Genomic DNA, 22,127 nt, shown 5'->3' with positions numbered 1-22,127 from the left:
TTGATGTATTTGTTAGATGGCTGAATAGTAATGACTGGAGCATGAGGCTTCATGAATCTCAAAATGGGTGGAGCTATCACCACAGTGTTTTTGCGATGGAAAGAACGTCTTCTGATTGGTTTGTATAGGTCAGTAATTGACAGTAAAACCATCCATTTTGGCATTCATAAATCCTCACTCTCACAACACGAATGATTGGCGACAAGGTGCTGGGGCTGATGGACCGTTTCAAGCCAAAGTTTTAAAAACTGCCAGAACGCCTCAGAAATGAAGCCCAAATTCGAGAGCTTGTAACAGGAGATAATGAGGAGATACAGACATATAAACAGAGATATCCTTACTATTGGCCTGGTCAGTGAGGAAGCCAAAGGCTGTAATGGTGAGAAATGGTGAGAAGCAAATACTTTGCTGTGCCTGTATTGTAGGGGTCAGAGGTCATCCTATCGCAGTTGCAGCGTTTGATCGGCAATGCATTTGCCTCCTGGTTTTCAGCAGCAGCAAACCTGCAGCAGACCTGCCATCAGCGGCAGCAAAGTTACTGCTGCTGTTTGAAGTGATTCTCCTCCATGAGGGACAGCGTCAGAAAAGTCACGTCTGGTTTTCGCTCCAGGGTGCGAGGATGCCAGTCACCCTGACCATTGTTCTCTGCAGCCACTGTTTCAGTCAGTATCCTTGGATGCACCGTGCTTTTCTCATATGGAAGTGAGATCGTGCAACCTCTGGGCAAAACCCACCTGTCTTCTGAAACTCAGACGGGCTTCCTCTTTCCCATTCAGGGCTTGTCCAGCGTGCCTTTTCATTCATAATGCTTCTCTCCTAAAAACAAATCAGACACCATTGAAATCGCAATGGTCTGTTGATGATATGCAGAATAGTACAGTTGTTGTGCTGTAGTGTACAACTAACTATTTATCTAATTTATTATTTCCTTCTTTGTTTTGTTTTTCTGTGCGTTGCATGTGTAAAACGTACACGACAGCGGGACGGTTCCTTCCGCTGATGAAAGTAGTCGCTGCCGTAGGCGTAGTCGTAGAAATAGACGCAGGGTGGAGTGTCTGTGTACCTTAGTTTTAGTAAGGGATGCGCGTGGCTCTTTTCTCTGGAGGTCCTGCAAATGGCAGGTCTGGCCTGCGTGTGTAGCCGCCGCCTTCGAGGGGAGCCCCTGAAGACCACAGTGCAGGAAGGCAGCCTTGCCCACAGAGAACTGATCCACGAATATAAAGGCCCTGACCTTACAAAAACCAAAACTTGTAGACAGTAGCCAAAAGGTGGTACGTCTGTGGACAGGATCACTTGGACTGTGTTGCCTTTTTGGAGACATCTGCCAGAAACTATTGGAATAATTTCTGAGATCAAGTACATAACTTAAAGAAAAGTCTACTGGGGGAGTTTCGTATGCTACAGTAGATTGACCTCTAGCCTACCAGTAGAGTGTCGTCTACTGAAAAGCCTACAGTAGAGTATCCTCTCCTGACAGTAGTTCAGTGGGACATTTAAAGGGTTCTCTGTGTTGTGGTGGTCCCTCTCAACAGAGCAGGCTCTTACCTTTCATTTAGAAGAGAAGACCTTGTTACCTTGTGCTGTTTCCTGTTGGAGTTACCAGCACAAACTTTGAGAGTCAGGGAATTCCTTTGTTTGTTGATACAAATTGTATCATTTATCTGTAATGAAAAATGTATGTATGTACACAAATGTATGACAAAATATATACACACTCTATATATGTATATGAATAAATTCAGTTGTTAGTCACATTTGTAACATGAGAGATTTTGGTGGGTGATTTCAGATGGGTTTGGGATGGAAGATTCTGAAAACAGAATTCCATCCCAATATATGATTTTTAAAAATATAAAAATATAAAAAATATGAATTTTTTAAAGTTTTTGTTCTTAATTTTATTCAGGTGGCAATCAGATGAAGATAACCAACCATTGACATGTCTCTGCAGCTTTTGATCAGTAGATCTGTCAGTGTTGAGGAGCCCAAGTTATATTACCCATCATGCAAAGCTCTACTGTTGTCAAAGCAACTGACGGACATCACTTGGGGGCAAACATGTGAATAGGAATGTGTCTTCATGCATCAGTTAATGGATTGCATTTACATAGTACCTTTCAAGAACTTTGAAAGAGAGGGGGGATACCTGTCCTCCTGGTAGCCTCTTAATACCATATTTGGTAAATATCATAATTTACCAAAACATTTGTCATTTAGAAATGAAATCTCCCTTAAGTTTATCAAAAATGGAAGTACATAAAGACGTTTAGGGGATTTCTGGGTTTGCAGATGAGCCTCTCAGCAAATCGGTCTCCACTAAAAATAGAAACGCATTGGACAGAAAAGCCACTTTTTTTGTTTACCGGTATTTTGCAGCCATTTGGTTCTTGTCTCTTGAATGGACGTGCAGGTGAAACGGGTGAGATGCCAACACAGCTTTTTAAACGAAGAGCCATCTCTCTGGCTGCGAGGCACTGTGTGCTGGCGTGGACAGAGGCGTGGGCCTAAAAGTAAATGCTTCTACTTAGCATTGTGCTTACTGATAACCCGTAAGAATCTGAACCGTGTTCAGGAACTTATTATTCATCGTATTTTATTCTTCTTTTGATGTTTATTACTGTTGAGGTTGTGTAAAATCCATGAACAGCTTGACCTAACTCTAACCATGGCTTTGCCTTGAGTTCTGCAGTTTTCTTTTTATTGGTTGTTACTCTTTTTGAACCATAAGCCACTGTGTTGTGGTGACTAATGTATGTATTTTCACTATGTTACAGTGCAATGCATGCATCAGTGGTGTTGACATGGCAAGTTTAAAAAGGTGTACAGATTGTCATTTAAATGTAAAGATGCATTTTTTTTCCTCTCACTGTAATGTAGAATTTATTTGTGCCTGTATAACTGGTGTGCTTTATTGATGCAATATGGAACTACCTTTTTCTTAAAGGAGATTAATACAAGGGACATATTTATAGACCAAAGCTGTTAGAAATTTGGGGGATTTTTTAATATAAATATATACGTATGTTTTCAACACTCCTCTCTTTCTTCCTTGCATTGGGCTGATATATTGACCACTTGTGCCTGTGGTCTTGTCCATGTGGACGTAAAACTGCTTGCTTTGAAGGAAATGGAGATCAAGCACGAGTACTTGTGAAGTGTTGCTGCATCTTGTTCCCTGAAAATGAGGGAATAGCTTAATCAGGAGAGGGGCGTTTAATCCAGAGGTCACAGGTTAGGTTCCGGGCACGGGGCATTGCTGTACTGTATTGGGTAATGTGTAAATTGATGATAATGGTGGTGTTTGCGAAGACAATAACAGGGCTCGAAAGTGGCTCAGCAAGTGTCCTCCGTCATTCTGAGAACTCTAGCCCATGTGTCACGGAGTCTGGGCTCCGTCATTACCTGACTGCGTGGGATTCCACAGCTGCGGGACATAAATGCCCTCCCACTAATAATACTTGATATAATAAGGGGACTGATGATTACTGCTATTAATAGTTTTCTGTGATTAACCAGCTAGGTAGTGCAAATAAAGCTCACCTAGTAGCAGCCGATTCGTTTTACTTGATTGTACCTAATGTGATAGTGTTACCTTTTTACCTTTGGGCACTTTATGTGAAAACAAATTAGGTACACTGAATAAATAGCTGCTGGCTTTAACTGATAAAACCATCATAAGGGAATTATTTCTTGTAACACCAGTCTGTACACCAGTTCAAATTCAAATCAATCAATTTGAAGTGGCTACCGGGTACAGAGCTAAGCAATCAGCTGCTGCCTTAGTGTTCTTCTGCTTACCAACTGAACAAGTTCCCCACAATGGGTGAAGATGTCAAACCGCCAATTTTAACAGATGAGTGTTTTGGTATTGAGAGCAAGCTCTTGTCCTTGGTTCACAGGAATATCTGACGACACATAGCCAGGAGTTCTGCCATTGAGATTTGAGGTGCCTCTCCCTTCACTAATATGAACCCTGCTGTCAGCAGGCCAGCTGGGATCAGTTCTGAGGAGGGTGGGGGAGGCGAACACTTTGCCATCAGGTTTTGAGACACCTCCACACACTGACCTGCAAGCAAAGCGCTGCAAGTGCACGCGGGCCAATTCTGCAGCACTTTGAACGTGGGTGCGTTCTTCTTCCTCCGAGGTGTTTATGGAAAGAAAAGAGAAATCTTGTAATGTGAATCTGGGGCTTTTCAGAATAAAGTAAAACTTTTTTTTTCCTCCACATCTCTGCGTATGGTCTTTCTTGGATACACTCCCAACAGTGAAAAGTAGCCCACTAATGCCAATAAGACATACATCACTTCTGAACAGCATGTGGTGCCGGGCCCTATACATAAAAGCAGGCGAAAACAAACAGGGCGATAATCTGTTTATTTTGAATGAATCCCTCATTGCAACACTTAATCCTTGGTTTTACCTGGAACAAACGGGGCATCACATATACCAGCTGTCAGCTGTTGCTCGAGAAACCAAAACCAGCAGATAGTCGTACGATACCTTTATTCTTAACCAACAGATGTTGAAAATGTTTGTGACTGATCGTACAAGACAAACTATGTTGGTGGTGGGGTGAGAAGCTGTTTCAAAATGTAAAACTATTTAGTGCCAATCTCCTCACCCCTTCCCAAACGAGAGAACACCAACTAAAAAAAAAAAAACCCACATGAAAATATTTTCCCTGCTTAGAAAATTGTTCACACAATCATTGTTAACGGATTAAGCTCCATTATGCGATCTCTATACAACGGAGTTAAATGTAGACAAAAACATGGACAGCAAACATGACCACTGGCTCCAGCACTGAGACCTAAATAGTGATGTTACTGTTGGAGGTTTTTCTCTCAGAGCTACTGAGCAAAAATAGACACTGATTCAACATTTTCACTTCATTGACAGGGCTTCCTGGAAAACTAACTGTATTAACCACGTCATCGATTAACATGGTAATACTAATCTTTTCAGAATCACAGGACACGTGATAATTTTTCTGGCCTTTGCACGAGTGAAATTCTCCCCTCAGTTCTTCCTCCAGAGAGGAGTTACTGCTTGAGTGTAAAAACCTCCAACTTAACCTTACGTTTTTAGTGCACGTGGGCCATTTGATTTCTGCTTTGTCAGAAAACAAAAGTGCCCAGTTGGAAGCACAGCATTTCATTTGTTATGGCAATCTGTGACGCTTGCAGGGGGTTCTCTTGGACCAGGCGGCGGCCCAAAATTCCAGGCTCGTCCACATCGAGGTGGGTGCTCCCGAAGGCTACACCGCCGTGCCCTTTCACCACGGTACCTTCAGCCACCAGGTTCAACCAGCCGCCATTGGCTTTAGCATGACAATCGTGACATAATATCATGCCTCAATTACAAAAAGGAAAAAAGAGCTCCTCTCCTGTAACAGTACATTCAAGAATATGGGGGGGGGGGCGTTCCGGTATTTAAGCAGTATCATCAGACTGTTAAACCTGCTGAAACCTGTTGGCTCACGATGGAGGGAGACCCCGTGCGAGTTCTCAGTTGGTTGGGTCGCTCCCTTTTGCACAAGCTGATTCAGCAGTTCCAGACTCATACACCACAGGTCTTTTTTCTCTCTCTCTCTTTTTTTTTTTTTTTTAGGAACTTGTCAGTTGGCTAACCTGTCAGTCGGCCTGTCGCCGCACCGTGGCGGTTATAAGGCCGGTATGAATCGGGCGGGTCCCTTCTGAGTGAGTTTAAAGCTCCAGGTAAAAACAAAAAACAACAAGGACAAGGATGAAAGGAGGAGCCAGAGAGAGAGGAAAGCTGTAGTGGAGAGAAGGGAGTGTCAGCCTGGAGGGGCGCGTTCCGCGTCTGCCCGAGACTGCAGGGGGGCCTGGCGTGCTGACCGAGGGGGAGAGTCCCCTCCCACCCCCATAGGATAGCCATGGAAGAGCAGTGAAACATATCGGAGCTGTTGAGTGAGGTGAACCCAGACTTACAGCACATATTCCATTCTTACACTGAGTACTAAGTGCAAAGGACTGGCTCCGTTTGCTGAGCGAAGTGGCAGATTAAGAAATAACAACTGTACACTGATCTTCCTTGGCCATCCTATGAAGGAAGAAGAAAAAAAAAAAAATTATCTGGGGTGTGGGGTGAAAGTCTACATCCGCTAGCTTCAAAACAAGGGAAATGGATCATCTCCAATGTGGCCAATGAGGGATCATCTCTCGCTCTGAGCAGTTTCCCTGCCTCCCTTCCACATCCATCATCCAGCCTTCCTCTGCCGAAAAGGCAACACGCGTGCAGTCCAACGTGTGCAGCAACGTTAAAAAAAAAAAATGAACTAACGTGTATCACAGGCTTAAAAACAGCTTACTAAAAGGTAAAGCAGAACATCAAAAACAAAACAAAAAAGAAAAACACTTGTACATCACTGCCTCAAAAAAAAAAATTCAATGAAGGCAAACCAAACCTTCAGATTCTGACTCCATTACGAGGAGTACTACCCAGCCAACACGATGTTTCCAAATGCTGCAGTGACAGTTTCGTTTAATGAGCTAGCTTCCTTCTTGTGTCACGGACGTAGCAATGTCATGACAGGTGTTGGCTAGGATACATCTGTAGGGACATCCAGCTCCACAATGTTACGCCATGTCTAATGAAAAGCTTTTAGTCACAACCCCTGACTGTGAGTGTGAACTCATTTCATCTCAAAACCCAAAACTGACATTGCACTGCTTAGGTTTGAATACATATCATACAATGATCATGCCATTCATAAGGCCCCATCTGTCACCTAGGTGGTGTTCTGGCCAAAAGTAGCAAGGCTGTAATTCTGAACCATTTCTTGTTGAAATGCAATACTGAGCCAGGTCTCTGCCTGTGGGATTCACGCTGCAGCTACCACTCACAACAAAGCAGTCTGAATAGAGACCGACTCCGGCCCGAAGTGAAGTCTGTGCTCACCGGGATCAGAATCAAATCTAAGACCCTGATTCAAAGTCGCGCAGAGCAGCCGGAGGAAGCCTACCAGCTGTGACAGCTGTCCAATCTGAAAACAGAGTGAGATGTAAGGGGAGGAGGGAGGGGCGGGGATTCATACCGAGTGTTTGATCGGCCAGTCATCATCTAACAGTAATGAGGTAGTGAGCCGTCCACTTCGTAGGACTGATGTTTTCATATGCTCCCCAGCCAGAAAGGCCTCGGGTTCCACACTAACGCACGTCGAGGAAGCACCGCCCACCTGATGGGCCCCGCCTCCTCAGACACACCGACAGACTAGACCGACAGACGGACGAAAGGCTGTCGGTCTGTCTGACTGTTTGAGCAGGACGCCCTGGGCTTCTGTAGAAGTCCCAGCCGTGTCCGTCAGCACCCAGGCCTTTGTGAGCAGGCAGGCAAAGAAAACCATCTATGATGACTGGGCATGAAACACAGGCGACGGGGTCATGGACAGGTGAGGGGGTGGTGGATGTTGGTGAGCAGGACAGATAGTTAGGGGCACTGAAGACTATCTTGACTGAGATGTTTCACAGCCTGTGAATGCAAATACAGACCCTGCGTCTCTGTGGCCTCTTACACCTGCAACCAGTCAGTTTGAGTCAGAGGAGAACTGAGCCTGGAACTGAAAGCTATGGCAGTTCCTCTGAACTTTTTCCTTTGGCAGTGCATTTCCATACTCCACTAGACCATAACGCCCACCACTTTTAGCAACACCATCCACTCCACACACACACACACACACACACACACACACACACACACACACACACACACACACACACACGCATCTCCCAGAGGTGGTAATATCAGGACTGTGACTCTGCTCCATCTCAACTGCTCAGACTGTACACAATACTAGGTGCTGTGACTCTGCTCTGACTCTCAGCTTATCAGACTGGATACAATGCCAGGGCTGTGACACGGCTCTGTCGCTCCTGCTCAGAGGGAATAGAATGACAGGTTATGACTGATGTGGCTTATTGCTGATGCTCGCTGTGTGCATCGGTCACTAAAGTAACCATCATTACCCCCTCGGTTTTCCCCAAAGCACTCATGCTTTCTCCTGGGCACTGAGTGACTATTCCCTGCCAATAAAGAGAGATTCAAACTCATGGACTACACAGCACCTGCTGCTATGCAAAAACACGTCTGCTGGCACGGTTGACGTTGAAATGTCTGACTCATTGATACCATCAACCAGGACTTGGTGACCAACCCTCACAGTTATTAATTAGGACAAACTAAAACACAGATTAAAATAAAGAGTCAAAAATAAGATCTTTTAAAAGTAAAGACTTAATTTTTAACTGAAGACAAGTAGTAAGATATTAAAGCTTTACATACAAGTTTACCAGCAACATCAAAAAGCTATAAATGGCCGTTTTCAATAAAAGCAAGATTTTGTTTTTCTCCAATTTTTTTTTTTTTTACATCAGACATGCAAGCATTATATTATCCTTTATGATACCAGAAAGAGTTTATATTGATAAGATGCATTGCTTGCTCCTGATTGGACAATTCCAGACATAGCTGGGCTGAGCTCTATGTGTGGAGCAATCTGATTGGCTGACAGGAGGATAGAGCTTTGGCAAGACATGGGGGGTGGAGTGGCGTGTCAACCACGGCCCTCTAGCCTCTGCGGGGTCGGGGGAGGGGGGGATGGGGACGTCAGCCAGAGACGAAAAGCGAGGCACCACGACAGCCGGGGCGCTCTTCACATGGACTCAAACTCGTCAATACGCTGTTTGGTGTTGCCCTGGCGAATCTGACGCAGGGTCTTGTACTTGTCCCGCCCTGCCTTCACGTTCTCTGCGTGCAGCACGTCGTTCTGAGTCTTCTTGGTGTCGTCCCGGGCCTGGGCCAGCTCTGAGCTCAGGGCCTGAGAGCAGGAGAGAAGAGAGGGTGAGGTTGCCTTCATCTTCAAGAAAGATGAACAAAGATGAAAATCTGTTCACACGTAATACATGAACAGATGACTTGTAATGAAACTTCAGAGGACAAAAAGCACAAAAAATTAAAATGACCATTATGCTTTTTAAAATCAGTGAGATATTGATAAGAACACCCTTCTGCCTTTTCCAGAGAAACATTTCTTTCCAGATACACCCCTAAAGAAGTCAGTCCACTCTTACCCCACTGCAGACCCCCAAACAAACTGGAGGTTACCTCAGGTAATGAGGCTTTTCATATACAGTCAGAGAATCACAGAGAGCCTGGATACCGGCCTCATTCTTTACAAGAAGAGTGGCACAGACACTCAATGGCTGACCCATTTTAAGCACAGAGAGACATAACCCTCGTTAACACCGCTCAGAACAAATACGGCTCAACGGCTGAGCTCAGAAGCTACCCTCATGGAGAAAACCCTCACTTTTATCATGCTCAGTACACTAAACGAGAGACTGAGGGAGAGACAGAATCGGTGCGGGGGAGAATGAGGTCATGGCCAGCTGCCTTATGCAAATTCGGCTGTACTGAATATAAACTTCAAAACAACAAGCCCCAACAAGCCACGGGCCGCTACGGAAGGGCAGTTAGAAGCCGTCGTGTTGCTGCCAAGTTGCATCAGCATTTGAAATGAGACAGGACAGCTAATTCTACCAGTAACTGTACGCACGGGAGGGTCGCCCGGGAACGGAGGGAGGGAAACTGAGACAGAGAGGAAGAGGAAGGCCAGGTCAGAGGTCGCACCTGCAGCTGCTTCTTGACCCGCTCGTTCTTCTGGGCCTCGGTCACGCGGTCCTCCTCCTGGTGGAGGTCGCTCACGCCCTCGTTGGACAGCTCGGCGCTGGCCTCCAGGTTGTTCTCATCCTGCTCGTCGTGTTCGTTCTCGGTGGGCCCGCCGGCGGGGGCCGGGGGGGCGCACATCACGGTCTTCAGCTCCTCCTTGGTCTTCTCCAGGTCTTCCTGAGCCGACAGGGCCTGGAGGCAGAGGGGAGATGGGTTTCTCTCTCCTTCGTACACAAGCGCTCTACCCTCACACACATGCACTCCAACTTTAACACGCCCATGTGCGCAACAACAGAAACTCTCTCACACATACACTGTACCTCACTCACACATACATGCACTTTACCTTTCTAAGACACATATGTATGCACTCTCACATGCACATATACGCTGTACCTTTTACACACACACACACACACACACACACACACACACACGTGCGCAACGACAGAAACTTGCGCACACATTGTGCCTCAGGCACATACCTTGACACACACATCCATGCAGGAACTCTCACATACACACTCTTATACACCTCACACAAAAAAGAAACTCCCTCACACTCACTCACACACACACACACACACACACACACACACACATTTAACTTGTTGCGGGGGGCAAATCTAAAGTCAATGCATCAATATTAAAAATACGAAAATATTTGAAAATATACTATTTTCCTGTTTACAACTATGAGGTTAACTTCTAAACAACCCTACAACAACTGAGGAATATGAGATTTACATTACCATACCAGAGCAATAGACTCTGTGTAGTTTGTGGTTTAGCTTTGCATAAGCTGATGGAAGGATTTAGTTTACTCTGCAAATTTGCATGTTAGAAGCTTCAAACGTTTACCTGGAACTACAGCCCTATTGTGTGTGCAGACAGCTCTGGCATGTAAAAATGCAATCAAGCATGCGCCCTCGGGGGACTGGAACAGGTATGTGATCCATCTGAAAGGTCACTCGCTTGTACACCGCACAAGCACACGCTTTACAACAATGCCCCTCGAGCTATAGTTCCCCTGTGGCCCATAACCCTCCGTAACCCTGACCACGACACACAGTGTGCACCGTCTGTTACCACGGCGACCCTTTACTGCAACAGGCGAACCCAGTGCTTCTTACATTCTAACTGTGAGTTAGAATATGCTGGTGGGTCATGAGGGGAAAGACTGTGGAATAAAAATATCACACTATTCCTCCTTAAAGCCTGCCATAGACGTTCATACTAAAAACTGCACTGGCTAGCACACCGCACAAGCAGTCATTCTGCCAAACAGGCAGGAATATTTGAACATATGTTTGGCTACATTTTAATAAGGTGTGGGTCACAGTAGCGTTGCCTCCAAGTGTTAAGCGGGTTGCGGGACTGGAAAATCTGAGAACCCCTGCTAGGCAACTCCTCCTCCTCCTCCTCCTCCTCCTCCTCTTTGTAACCGTGGAGACGAGCAAGGGACATTACTTTGTGTTGCCACTCGGTAGCTTCATCTTCCTTTTTCCGCTTGGCGTCCTCCAGCAGAGCGATTTTGGCGGTGAACTCTGCCAGCTCGGCCGCCTGCAAGCGAGAAGCACACACACACACCACCTCACCGAGGGAACATGATTAGGCAGCAGCAAGGCTCACACACAACCTGCCCGGTGATTCCCGCTGATACAGGGTGGGGGGAAGCCGATGGTTAGGGAGTTAAGGTGAGCGCAGGGGTTAGGACTTGGGTCAGGGGAAAAGTAACTCGTCAAGTGAAGAGTGCAAACAGGCCCTGCAAGGTGCTGGAAAAAAAAAAAACAGTTGGCAACACACTAAGTATTACATTATAATAAGTCATAACAAACATTACAGTGAGTGGCACATACTATAAACAGAGTAAGTAGAGCATTTCAGTGAATGAGAGAGAAAGAGAAATCGTGGAGATATGATGGTGCAGAGACAGAAAGGGAAAAAGACGGATACTTCTGTGTCATCTTAAACGTTAAATGATGGATACAATTGACAGATTGTTATACTGATGGTGAATTCGTCATGGATTTGACTTGTGGATATGATGTGAAGGACACAATGCCATAATGTACAGCCTGTCTCCTGAGAGTCTCTGACAGGATGCCACAGTAGAGAAGCACGGAATAAAATGAGTTTGACATGCACAAGACATTCATCCAACACACTGAAAAGGCATCACATCACATGCTCATACTTTCATTAAATTCAAATTCAATTACTCATTTTCATCTCTGACAAATTCTCAAACGCTCATTGAAATCTTTGGATATCAAGAGAGTTGTGTTATCACTACAAGGCGAAACTCCAAATGAATGTGCTAGAACATGCGTGTGGAGACACACAGTCACACACTCACCAGCTGCTCCTGGTTCTTCATCTGGTCGGCGGCCTGCTTGGCCAGCGCAGCCTTGGCCTCCTCTGCGGCCTTCCGCTCCCTCTCCAGCCTCTCCGCCTCCTCCTTGGCCCGCTTCTTCTCCTGGTCCAGCTCCAGGGCCCGGCGCGTCTGCTCCTCCAGCTCTGCAACAAACACACACACCGTCAAATACACAGACACACACCGTCAAACACACACACACACACACACACACACACCGTCAAACACACACACACACACACAGTCAAATACACACACACAGTCAAATACACACACACACACACCGTCAAATACACAGACACACACCGTCAAACACACACACACACACACACACACACACACACACCGTCAAATACACAGACACACACCGTCAAACACACACACACACACACCGTCAAACACACACACACACACACAGTCAAACACACACACACACACACAGTCAAATACACACACACACACCGTCAAATACACAGACACACACCATCAAACACACACACACACACACACACACACACCGTCAAACACACACACACACACCGTCAAATACACAGATACACACCGTCAAACACACACACACACACACACCGTCAAATACACACACACACACCATCAAACACACACACACACACACACACACACACCGTCAAATACACAGATACACACCGTCAAACACACACACACACACACACCGTCAAATACACACACACACACACACACCGTCAAATACACACACACACACACACACACCGTCAAATACACACACACACACACACACACCGTCAAATACACACACACACGCCTGTACGTACGCACAGTCAAACAAACAATTAACATTAAACACAAACTCAAAGTCTGCGTAGTCAAACACCAACGGAAATATGGAGTTTCACACACAAAGCTACTCAACAGCACCAAACTAGCACACGTGGAGTAGTGGTGAAGGAACAGAACTTATGACCAGCCGGTTCCAGGTCTGAACCCCAGATGGGGCACTCAGCTGCTTCAGTAAAGCATGTCTTCAAGTTTTTAATTGGTATCAAGTAAAAATGTAAGCCATAAAAGACAGGCTGGCTTGGAAAAACATGTCTGACGCACGTACAGTTCAATGGAATACAATAAGCTGAAGTGAGGTTCTCTCAGTGCTAGGAGTCACAGTCCTTCTCACTAGCACCAGCACTGCCAACACAAAGTCATTATGTTGGAGAACCAAAGAAACAAATGATCTAAACTCATTCAGCCACAGAAAAAGCACATCTTTCCTTAAAGCCCATTCTCTCCAGCAAGAACAGTACAGACACACACATAAGCGCACACAGAAAAACTAAATAAAGCTTCTGTGACTATTAGAGGCCATAGTAGATGCTATTAGCATGCCCACATGTAGGACGTGAAATATTTTTTGATGTCTCTAATTTGAACTGTTCGGAAGCAAACAGCAATCAGCACCACACCAGACAGGGTAATGTTACAGCTTGGTTCTGTTGTTTTTAAAGGTGTCCTCCTAAAATAATGAAATGTTGTGCCTTAATGAAACAAAGTATTCCAAAATAAGAAAAATCATGATTTTTTTATGTTCTAACTGTTCTAAGTAAATCCTCTAAAGTAAAAGCACTGTTCTTTGCTCAAGACTTGCCAAGATGTGTCAAAGTGTTAACAAAAAGCCTACAGATAGTTACTGATTGGAAATAAGCCTCCATGTAAAAGCCAAAGAATAAAAGTCCCTTAACGGAGGAATGTAGCCAGCAAATTGCATTCCGTTCATGACTTGGCCAGTCACACAAATCTCTCGGTTACAAAGTGTTTGGGGGGACATACAAGAGGAAATATCAACAGTCCTCCTGAAGGCCATCAAGGTTGATGTGTTCTTATATGCACAATTGAGCCTTTTATAGAGCAGGCTGCTTAAAAGTCCAGTTGTAGCCATGTTGAACGATAACGATAACAGCAAAGTGTAGCCTGAAGTCTGAAAAGAACTACACTCCTTCAAAGTTTCCTTAGTGTTTCATAGTCAAGAGACCCACTGATCCTCTGTGGTGGCCTCTTTCAGATGTCAGAAGGCGCGCGCACACACACACACACACACACACACACACACACACACACACACACACACACACACCTTTTTATACCCTCCTTTTACTGATTCAAAACGTTTTGGCCTTAGTAGCTGTTCCTGGATCAGAATCAAAACTTAGTAGCGTAACATATCACAGGTCAGGGGGACAGAGTGGGTATGATGAGGCAGTGGGGGATTGGGGTACGGGCAGGAAACACCTCTGATCCGTATCGCATAAGGCTGGGATGACAGCTATCCAAAATTACCCACACATATTTGTGATTATCTGTACCTTCCATCTTGTAGATTATTTTCAAATAGCCGATCACACCCGAAACAGCCAATTACTCATTGCAGCTGACAGACTGCCACATCATATTTAAATGACCATCTGCAGCAGGGCCATCACACACTGCTCTTTACACACTGTGCTTTTGGTGTCTTATAAAATAGGGCCACAGGAGTTTAATGACAAGAACATGTCATTGAGCCCAAGTGGGCTTTAATTTTGCCTACAGTTTGTAGGGCCTGTCTTGCATTGGCTCAAGACTGTCTTAAATTCTCCTGGGGTCTTTACTCCCACTACAAATCTGAGTAAAATATAAATACTAATAAGTCAATTAATGCACAGGACACAGTTCTTCCCAGTGACAGGGTAAGTGCGTGTGAGTAATGTTCCGGAATTCAGAGCATTTTTGAGGGCTTCCTCCCTCAAACGCTTTAAGCATTCTGGCAGCACTCAGAAAGGCAGGGAGTTTGTTTAACAAACTGAGAAACAAAAACAAGCATGTACAAGCTTGTCTTTGAGGTTAACACTATTAATGTATTATTAACCTGCATTATTCACGCCTGACACTTTTTCACCATCGGATTTCTTTATAAGCAAACAGTGCCAACCTGCAACTGATTCACAGTCTTACTGTTCTTCGGAACATTAGTTCTTTGAAACTGTAGTTTCTTATCATTGAAGTCTTACAAACATCAAACTGCATAGGCATGCCACTGAATTTCTGACTTTGGAAAAACTGTTTACTTTGAGTAATAAGATGGATATTTTTATTGACAACGTTGCATGATAAATCAATAAATCGAGGGTCTGTCCTCCCAGCCTTAGTGTTATGGAGGGGGTGGGTTCTGCAGAGGGGTTTCCAGGTGTTTCAGCTTTACCTGGTGCTGAGAGCAGCCCTATAAGAGGCAGAAGATCACAGTTAAGACAGAGATGTTTCATCAGAAGCAGAAAGGAAGAAGAGGGGAAAAAAAAAAAAACAATGTCCAGTTACTAGCCCGTTTCCTCTGGGGCCTAACAGCATGGGCCACACACAGGAACACACACTCAGATGGGAGGAACCGATTCCCACAAACCCAGCTGTAGTGACTTAGCACTAACTTCAGTAATGACCGACACAGAACAAGGCTCCTTTCATCACTACAACAGGGGCACACACCGAGGTGAAAGGACCACCAAGGGGTCATTCTCTAGGGAGGGGAAAAAAAATTTTCTGGTTTGGCACACCGGCTGTCTATCCAACAGACGGGCACCCGATGAATTGGTATGTGTGCTTGCTACTGCATGTCTGCCAAAACTCTTTCGCTGACTAAAGTTCACTGCAAATGCTTATGCTTATGCTTAATGAATTTAATTCTCCAAATGAGATTTAAAACGAGGTGGAAGTGGTCCTGTGATGGCGGCGTCTTAAGCAGAAGTGGTGCTTGGGTGTGGAAGATCAGGTGACCTCATTTCGCTTTCGCTCAATTTCCCTCTGCTCTCGACGCACGTCTGCTGAAACTCACTCATGTGATGCCGGTACAAGGAACTAAGTAATTACACAGGGACATCTGCCCAGTTGCTCCACACTGCTGCCCTGGCTGCTGCTCCACACCACCGCTCTGAACATTACTGCTCATGACTGTTGCCCTGACCACTGCTCCACACCGCTGCCCTGACAACGTGCTGACGCCAGCGACGGACAGGAATTCTGGGAGGCGAGGAAGGGATGGGTGGGTGGGTGATCTGAGCATCAGGCTGGCATAAGTACACACCTCTCTGTGCTTTTAGCGTCTGCTCCTCTATCTGTCTCAGTCTCTCCATCAGCTCGTCCTTCTCTCGCTCTATCCGCTCCTTCTCTTTCTCTGCGTGCTCCCGCTTCTTCTTCTCGTTTTCTAGCTGTGCCCTGCAAAAAAACAAGAGAAAAGGGGGGAAGGGGGGGGGGGGGTTAATTTGGGATGGGGTTCTGGTATATTATATTCCACAGGTGGACAGACTGCTCTCGCAGACAGCAGGATAAAGTAATCGTCCTGTAAGTGGAGTGGCTTTCAGTCCCATTCCGGATGGGGATATACAGCACAACACCTCTAAAATTCTGCAGGTGATCTTAAAGCGGCAATGCTACCTATATCACTGTTCCAATTCAAAAACGTTATGTAAAGAGAAGTATAAATCTATCCTGGAGGCATCCTTATGAACTGTTAAAAGTACACGGAAAGTGATATACGGGTCCAGTCTCTCAAAAACAGAAGCATCTACTGTCCTGGTAGCTGGTCCACTAAAATTACCAGCACTTCCACGAAAGCACAAAACCAAACCAATGGAATGGCATCAAAATATATGTTAACAATTCTGAAAGGTCAAAAAATGATAGCTAAATATGGCCATTTACATATGCCTACTTTGCTCAGTGAGAGACCCACAACAGAACCTGTGTCATCACTCTTTACCACAACCAATTGATCTCAATTAACTTTCTTGTGTAATTTATTTGTTCACTATGTGCATGTCTGTTGTAGTCCAGCTCTAAAAAATAGTTATGCCAAATACAATAAGACATAAGTGGTCCATACGTGTAGCATCTTTATTTCAAAACTGATGTAAACACTAACTTGAATATAGCATCCAAATGTGAAAACACAATGAGTAAAATAAAGTCTTTGATTTGACAGTTGTCTGATTAGTCAAACTGCACCAATGCAAAGTTATAGGAAGATCAAGGGTAACCAGAATGACACTGGCCACTTAACACGTTCAAGTCAAGCCTGCCCTCTACTGGCCGAGTGGAGAACAGCACAATTATGCTGTGTCCACACTCCATTCTGTTACACTGGTGATTTGGTACTGGAGTAGTGTAGATATATAGTTTTGTTGTGTAGTGGTGTGATATAGGTGTGTAGTTATTTTGTATGGCTGTGCATTGCAGTCGCATTGTATACTTGTAAACTTGTTGCTTAGTCAAGTTAAGCTGTTTTCTGTTTGTGTTGTAAAGTTGTGTAGTATAGTCCAATAGCTAAGTCTTGGAGATGTGTACCAGTGATGTATGGTGGTGTAGCTATGTACTTGAGTAATGTGCCATAGTGCAGTGGTATAGTCATGTAGCAGTGTCCTGCACATTTGCAGTGGTAGAGTTGTGTAGCAGTGTCCTGGAGATTTGCAGTGGTACACCTGTGTAGCAGTGTGGAGTACCTTTCCAGCTGTTTCTGGTGCTTCTCCTCGCGGGCCTGGGCCTTCATCTGCTGCACCTCGATGGTGTCGGGTTTCCTCCTCCTCATGTACAGCTCATGGTTCCCCATACAGAGGGCGAGGATGCGCTTATTAATCCGCAACCGGGGTGCGTAGAACACAAAATCCTGTGGGGCGTTGGGGGTGAGTACATTAATATTCACTTCAACAATTGCATCACAAACACTGACTCCGCTATATCATACACACCAACTCCCATCACAGATTGCTTCTTATACACCGACTCCTCTAAAAGGCATTATTTGCTACACATTGACTCCCTTCAGGGAAATTATGCTATATACAAATCGACTCTACTAAAATATCTTATAGTGCAGACATTGAAAGCCCCTCAGACAAAGCTTGAGTTCAGACTGATATCCCATCATCAGTCTTACCACACTAGTGCAGAGCTGCCCACAGACAGCCATGTTCCATTCCCAGACACAATGTGTATCTGTATCTGTGCCACACCTGCCCACACAGACACACTTTTTGTTCATATAGGTTTAAATTCATACTGTGTGCCTCGATCAATGCCTCAAACATCCCACAGCACACTATAGGGACTTGCTACAGAAACCTAAACACCAGTATGGTTCTGCTCATCAAAGCAGGGATCCAACACATAAAATGTGATGCAGACATAATGGACAGGCCTAAAATCAGAACCTTTGATCATTTATATGAAATGAGAAACCTACATGAGATGCTAATGTAATTTAAAAAAAGCCCTTAAGTAGCTATGCCCTGTTTGTATCCTCATTAATTGTACCCAGTGAGAGAAAGGGTTTCAAGTAAAAAATATCCTCTTTAAGATCGTCTCTAACTGTTGGATAATAATACACTGTATTTTAAAATATTTTGAGATACTGAGTAACACTGTGCCCACATCTGAATGACTCAGAGCAAAAGAGCTCCATCCCTGTTTTTTTTCCAGAATAAAAAACTCCAGTTGAAATTGGCCTGGGACTCACTGGGGCTTTCTTGTCGATGGGTTTGATGACAAACTTCTTGTCGTTGAAAGAAATGTTTCTGATCTCACTCCAAGGGAAGCCTATCTTTGGTGTTAGTCTGGAAAATGTTAAAGAGAAAAACACTGTTTAATAATATATAACAACATAACCCAGAATTTTGAGAAACTGAAATTTAAAAGGCTTTGGATGCATAAAAATTCTTACTGGACCAAATGCGGCTTTTTTTTACGCCACAATATATTTGAGATACTGTTTAACAAAACAGTTTTACTTCATACTGCAGTAAAAACTCACTGCACAGATCCAGAGAAGCTAAGCTGTAGGTGTGGTAAACAGCGGCCAGGCATACCTTGTAAAATCCATACCACTCTACCACTACTACCTTCTCACGCTTAATGGCTGTGGTTTAGTGGGGCTGGGCCTAATTGCCACTTGTATGAGAGACCTCATTTGAACACTAGGTTGCTATTGGAAGCAGTGCGGTTTGGCCAGTAGTGGGTGTCCTGAGCACTGTGCAGATGGAGGTGCCATCCTGACTGACTGTGGTCATTAAAAATCCTATAGAATTTATGAAGAATAGCGATGCTCACCCTGATGTCCTGGTCAAACTCCCAACTGTCTCTCTCAGCCAAGGAACTCATCACCACCCTCCACAGTTGACTGGCTACACAGCCTCTTAATGCCTCTCACCCTCATTTTTTACCCACAGAAGAACCGTAAAGCACAGTCAGTTCTCCGCTAATACCCCTGGATTAGGTTTAGAAGGTAAACTCACTTGTCCTCGTGCTCGTAGATGTTGAGGCCTAGAGCGTCCACACCCAGCCACAGCTCTGTCCCCTTCTTGTTCTTGATTTCAAAGTAGTTCACGCCGTACATCTCCAGATCCTGTGCTATCTTCAGATACTCCATCATTGAGTCCTCTCTAACAGACAACAAAATCAACAGTGTTTCAACGTTTTAATAGCAATCGCAAAACTACACAAACTCTGAGATATTGTTGTGGAACTGAAAGGCAATATGCATTTAACACAGTGACTTAAGTTGTCAAAGAGATACAAAAGAGATGGAAACACATACAGGGACACAAACACACGCGCGCACACATACACACATACGTACACACGTACACACACTCACCTGAGCATGCCTCTGTGCTCTTCATGCCAGGTCTGGATCCTCTCTTCCCACTGCTCCTTGGTGAGTTTGTGCTGCTCTAGAACCCTGCAGAACCGAACCAGAGACATGGTCACCCACACAGGCAACGTACAAAGAGACACGGTCACCCACACATGCAACGTACAAAGAGACATGGTCACCCACACAGGCAACGTACAAAGAGACACGGTCACCCACACAGGCAACGTACAAAGAGACACGGTCACCCACACAGGCAACGTACAAAGAGACATGGTCACCCACACAGGCAACGTACAAAGAGACATGGTCACCCACACAGGCAACGTACAAAGAGACACGGTCACCCACACAGGCAACGTACAAAGAGACATGGTCACCCACACAGGCAACGTACAAAGAGACATGGTCACCCACACAGGCAACGTACATAGAGACATGGTCACCCACACAGGCAACGTACATAGAGACACGGTCACCCACACAGGCAACGTACAAAGAGACATGGTCACCCACACAGGCAACGTACATAGAGACACGGTCACCCACACATGCAACGTACATAGAGACATGGTCACCCACACAGGCAACGTACAGAGACATGGTCACCCACACAGGCAACGTACAAAGAGACATAGTTATTAAAACAGAGCATAACCAGAGACATAGTCATACACATTGAACTAATCAGACACATTGTCACACACACAGAATAGAAGCAGAAACGTGGTCATCCACACACACAACATACAAAGAGAGACAGTCATACACACAGAACATGATCAGAGACATGGTGCGACACAGGGGACATAAACAGAGACACGGTCACACACACAGAACCAAACCACAGACACGGTCACACACACAGAACCAAACCACAGACGCGGTCACACGCACAGAACCAAACCACAGACGCGGTCACACACACAGAACCAAACCACAGACGCGGTCACACGCACAGAACCACACCACAGACGCAGTCACACGCACAGAACCAAACCACAGACGCGGTCACACGCACAGAACCACACCACAGACGCGGTCACACGCACAAACCACAGACACGGTCACACGCACAGAACCACACCACAGACGCGGTCACACGCACAGAACCAAACCACAGACACGGTCACACGCACAGAACACAACCAGAGACGAAGTCACGCAGACAGATCCAGAGACACGGAACACAACAAGACCACACCAAAGGGAGCCCAGAAGAGCGCGGGTCACAAAAGCAAGGCATCTCTCTTTTTCCCAGAGCAAACTCTTTTACGGAGATATAATTAAGGGGGCCAGTTACTGGAAAGCCATGAAAGCCTATCCGGGCCCAGGGACATTTAATTATAGACTGAACTGATTTACTGCTTAGACAGCCTGATGCTTTCCCTCAGCACAAACAAACCACGGGAGGAGCTCACCAAACCGTGCCTAAAATCAACTAAAGCAGCACGTCAGACAGGCTAGCGTCACCCTACGAACTCCACAAACTGCGGCTGAAGTAATCAAAAAACAGGGAACACCGGTGAATGCGACCAAAGAGAAGGACGCTCCTGGACCCCCTCACCTCTGTGGCAGTAAGCGGTCATTGGCCAGGTAGCCAGGTTTGTGGACCTCTTTGTTGTAGTCGCCGTACTTGGCTTGGACGGAGTAGGATGCTAGGAGCACTGCTGTCTCTGGGGGGCAGTAGTTCTCATCATTCAGAATGGCCTCTTTTACCTGTGAGCATTAAAATAACAGAAGGTTTGGCCAGGTTAGCATGTGATCCAATTCCAGGGGTTCAACCAATAGGAACCTGCATAAAACAGGCACCGCTATGAGCTGTGATTGGTGGAATGATGTCATAATCACTTCAAAAGTGAGGTCACTGGTAAAATGCTACAGTCATCCACCCCCTTCACCTGCAGGAAGAAGAGGCGCTGGGTGATCTCCTGGATCAGCTCCTCAGAAACGTCCTCTGGGAAGAACTTGGCCCGGAACTTGAACTGGAGCGGGTTCTCCTTCTTCACGTCCTGCTGGGTCACCTGGGGAGGAATGCCACGAGGATCAAAAACCAGTTTCCCCAGCACAAAACCACTCAAAACACGTTTCGAATAAAGACCTCATCATGCCAACACTCAAAACCCTGCACTTGGCTTTGTAGGTCAAATCCGGTCCTGTGGTTTGCGCAGAGCAAGAGGTCCCTCAGAGGTGCGGTTATTCACCGGGTCATTCACAGCCTTCACGGCCACGACATGTGCAGTCAGCACAAACCCAGTAGTAATGTTCACACCACCAATAGCCTCTCATTTGATATATACGTTTTATAGGTATCTAGTTTAATAAAAAAGAAAATCATTTTGCATTAGCAAATCCTTCAGAAGTCAGCTTCTATTTAGCTGATGTATGCAACTGTACTGAGTG

General features: G+C 45.4%; 1 protein-coding gene across 2 annotated transcripts in view; it reads right to left on the bottom strand.

The window, feature by feature from the left end:
* Positions 1-7,759: 7,759 nt before the first annotated feature.
* LOC118789048 (radixin) overlaps positions 7,760-22,127 on the bottom strand; it is a 40,234-nt gene continuing 25,866 nt past the window's right edge. Inside the window, exons 5-15 of one of the 2 annotated variants that reach the window (XM_036545342.1) lie at positions 21,626-21,748; positions 21,292-21,443; positions 19,728-19,811; positions 19,366-19,512; positions 18,591-18,687; positions 17,578-17,741; positions 16,164-16,294; positions 12,047-12,207; positions 11,158-11,250; positions 9,649-9,879; positions 7,760-8,836 (exon numbers count right to left, since the gene is read on the bottom strand). In XM_036545342.1, the coding sequence (XP_036401235.1) occupies positions 8,672-8,836; positions 9,649-9,879; positions 11,158-11,250; positions 12,047-12,207; positions 16,164-16,294; positions 17,578-17,741; positions 18,591-18,687; positions 19,366-19,512; positions 19,728-19,811; positions 21,292-21,443; positions 21,626-21,748 (1,548 nt within the window). In that variant the 3' untranslated portion in view covers positions 7,760-8,671. The remainder of the gene's footprint in view (positions 8,837-9,648; positions 9,880-11,157; positions 11,251-12,046; positions 12,208-16,163; positions 16,295-17,577; positions 17,742-18,590; positions 18,688-19,365; positions 19,513-19,727; positions 19,812-21,291; positions 21,444-21,625; positions 21,749-22,127) is intronic. The other variant, XM_036545343.1, reaches the window with a different exon arrangement.

Source organism: Megalops cyprinoides, chromosome 14 (assembly GCF_013368585.1).
Source record: "Megalops cyprinoides isolate fMegCyp1 chromosome 14, fMegCyp1.pri, whole genome shotgun sequence".
In the NCBI taxonomy this organism is placed as follows: Eukaryota; Metazoa; Chordata; class Actinopteri; order Elopiformes; family Megalopidae; genus Megalops; species Megalops cyprinoides.
Note: the sequence above shows the minus strand (reverse complement) of the source record. Positions and strands in the feature narration are given on the sequence as shown.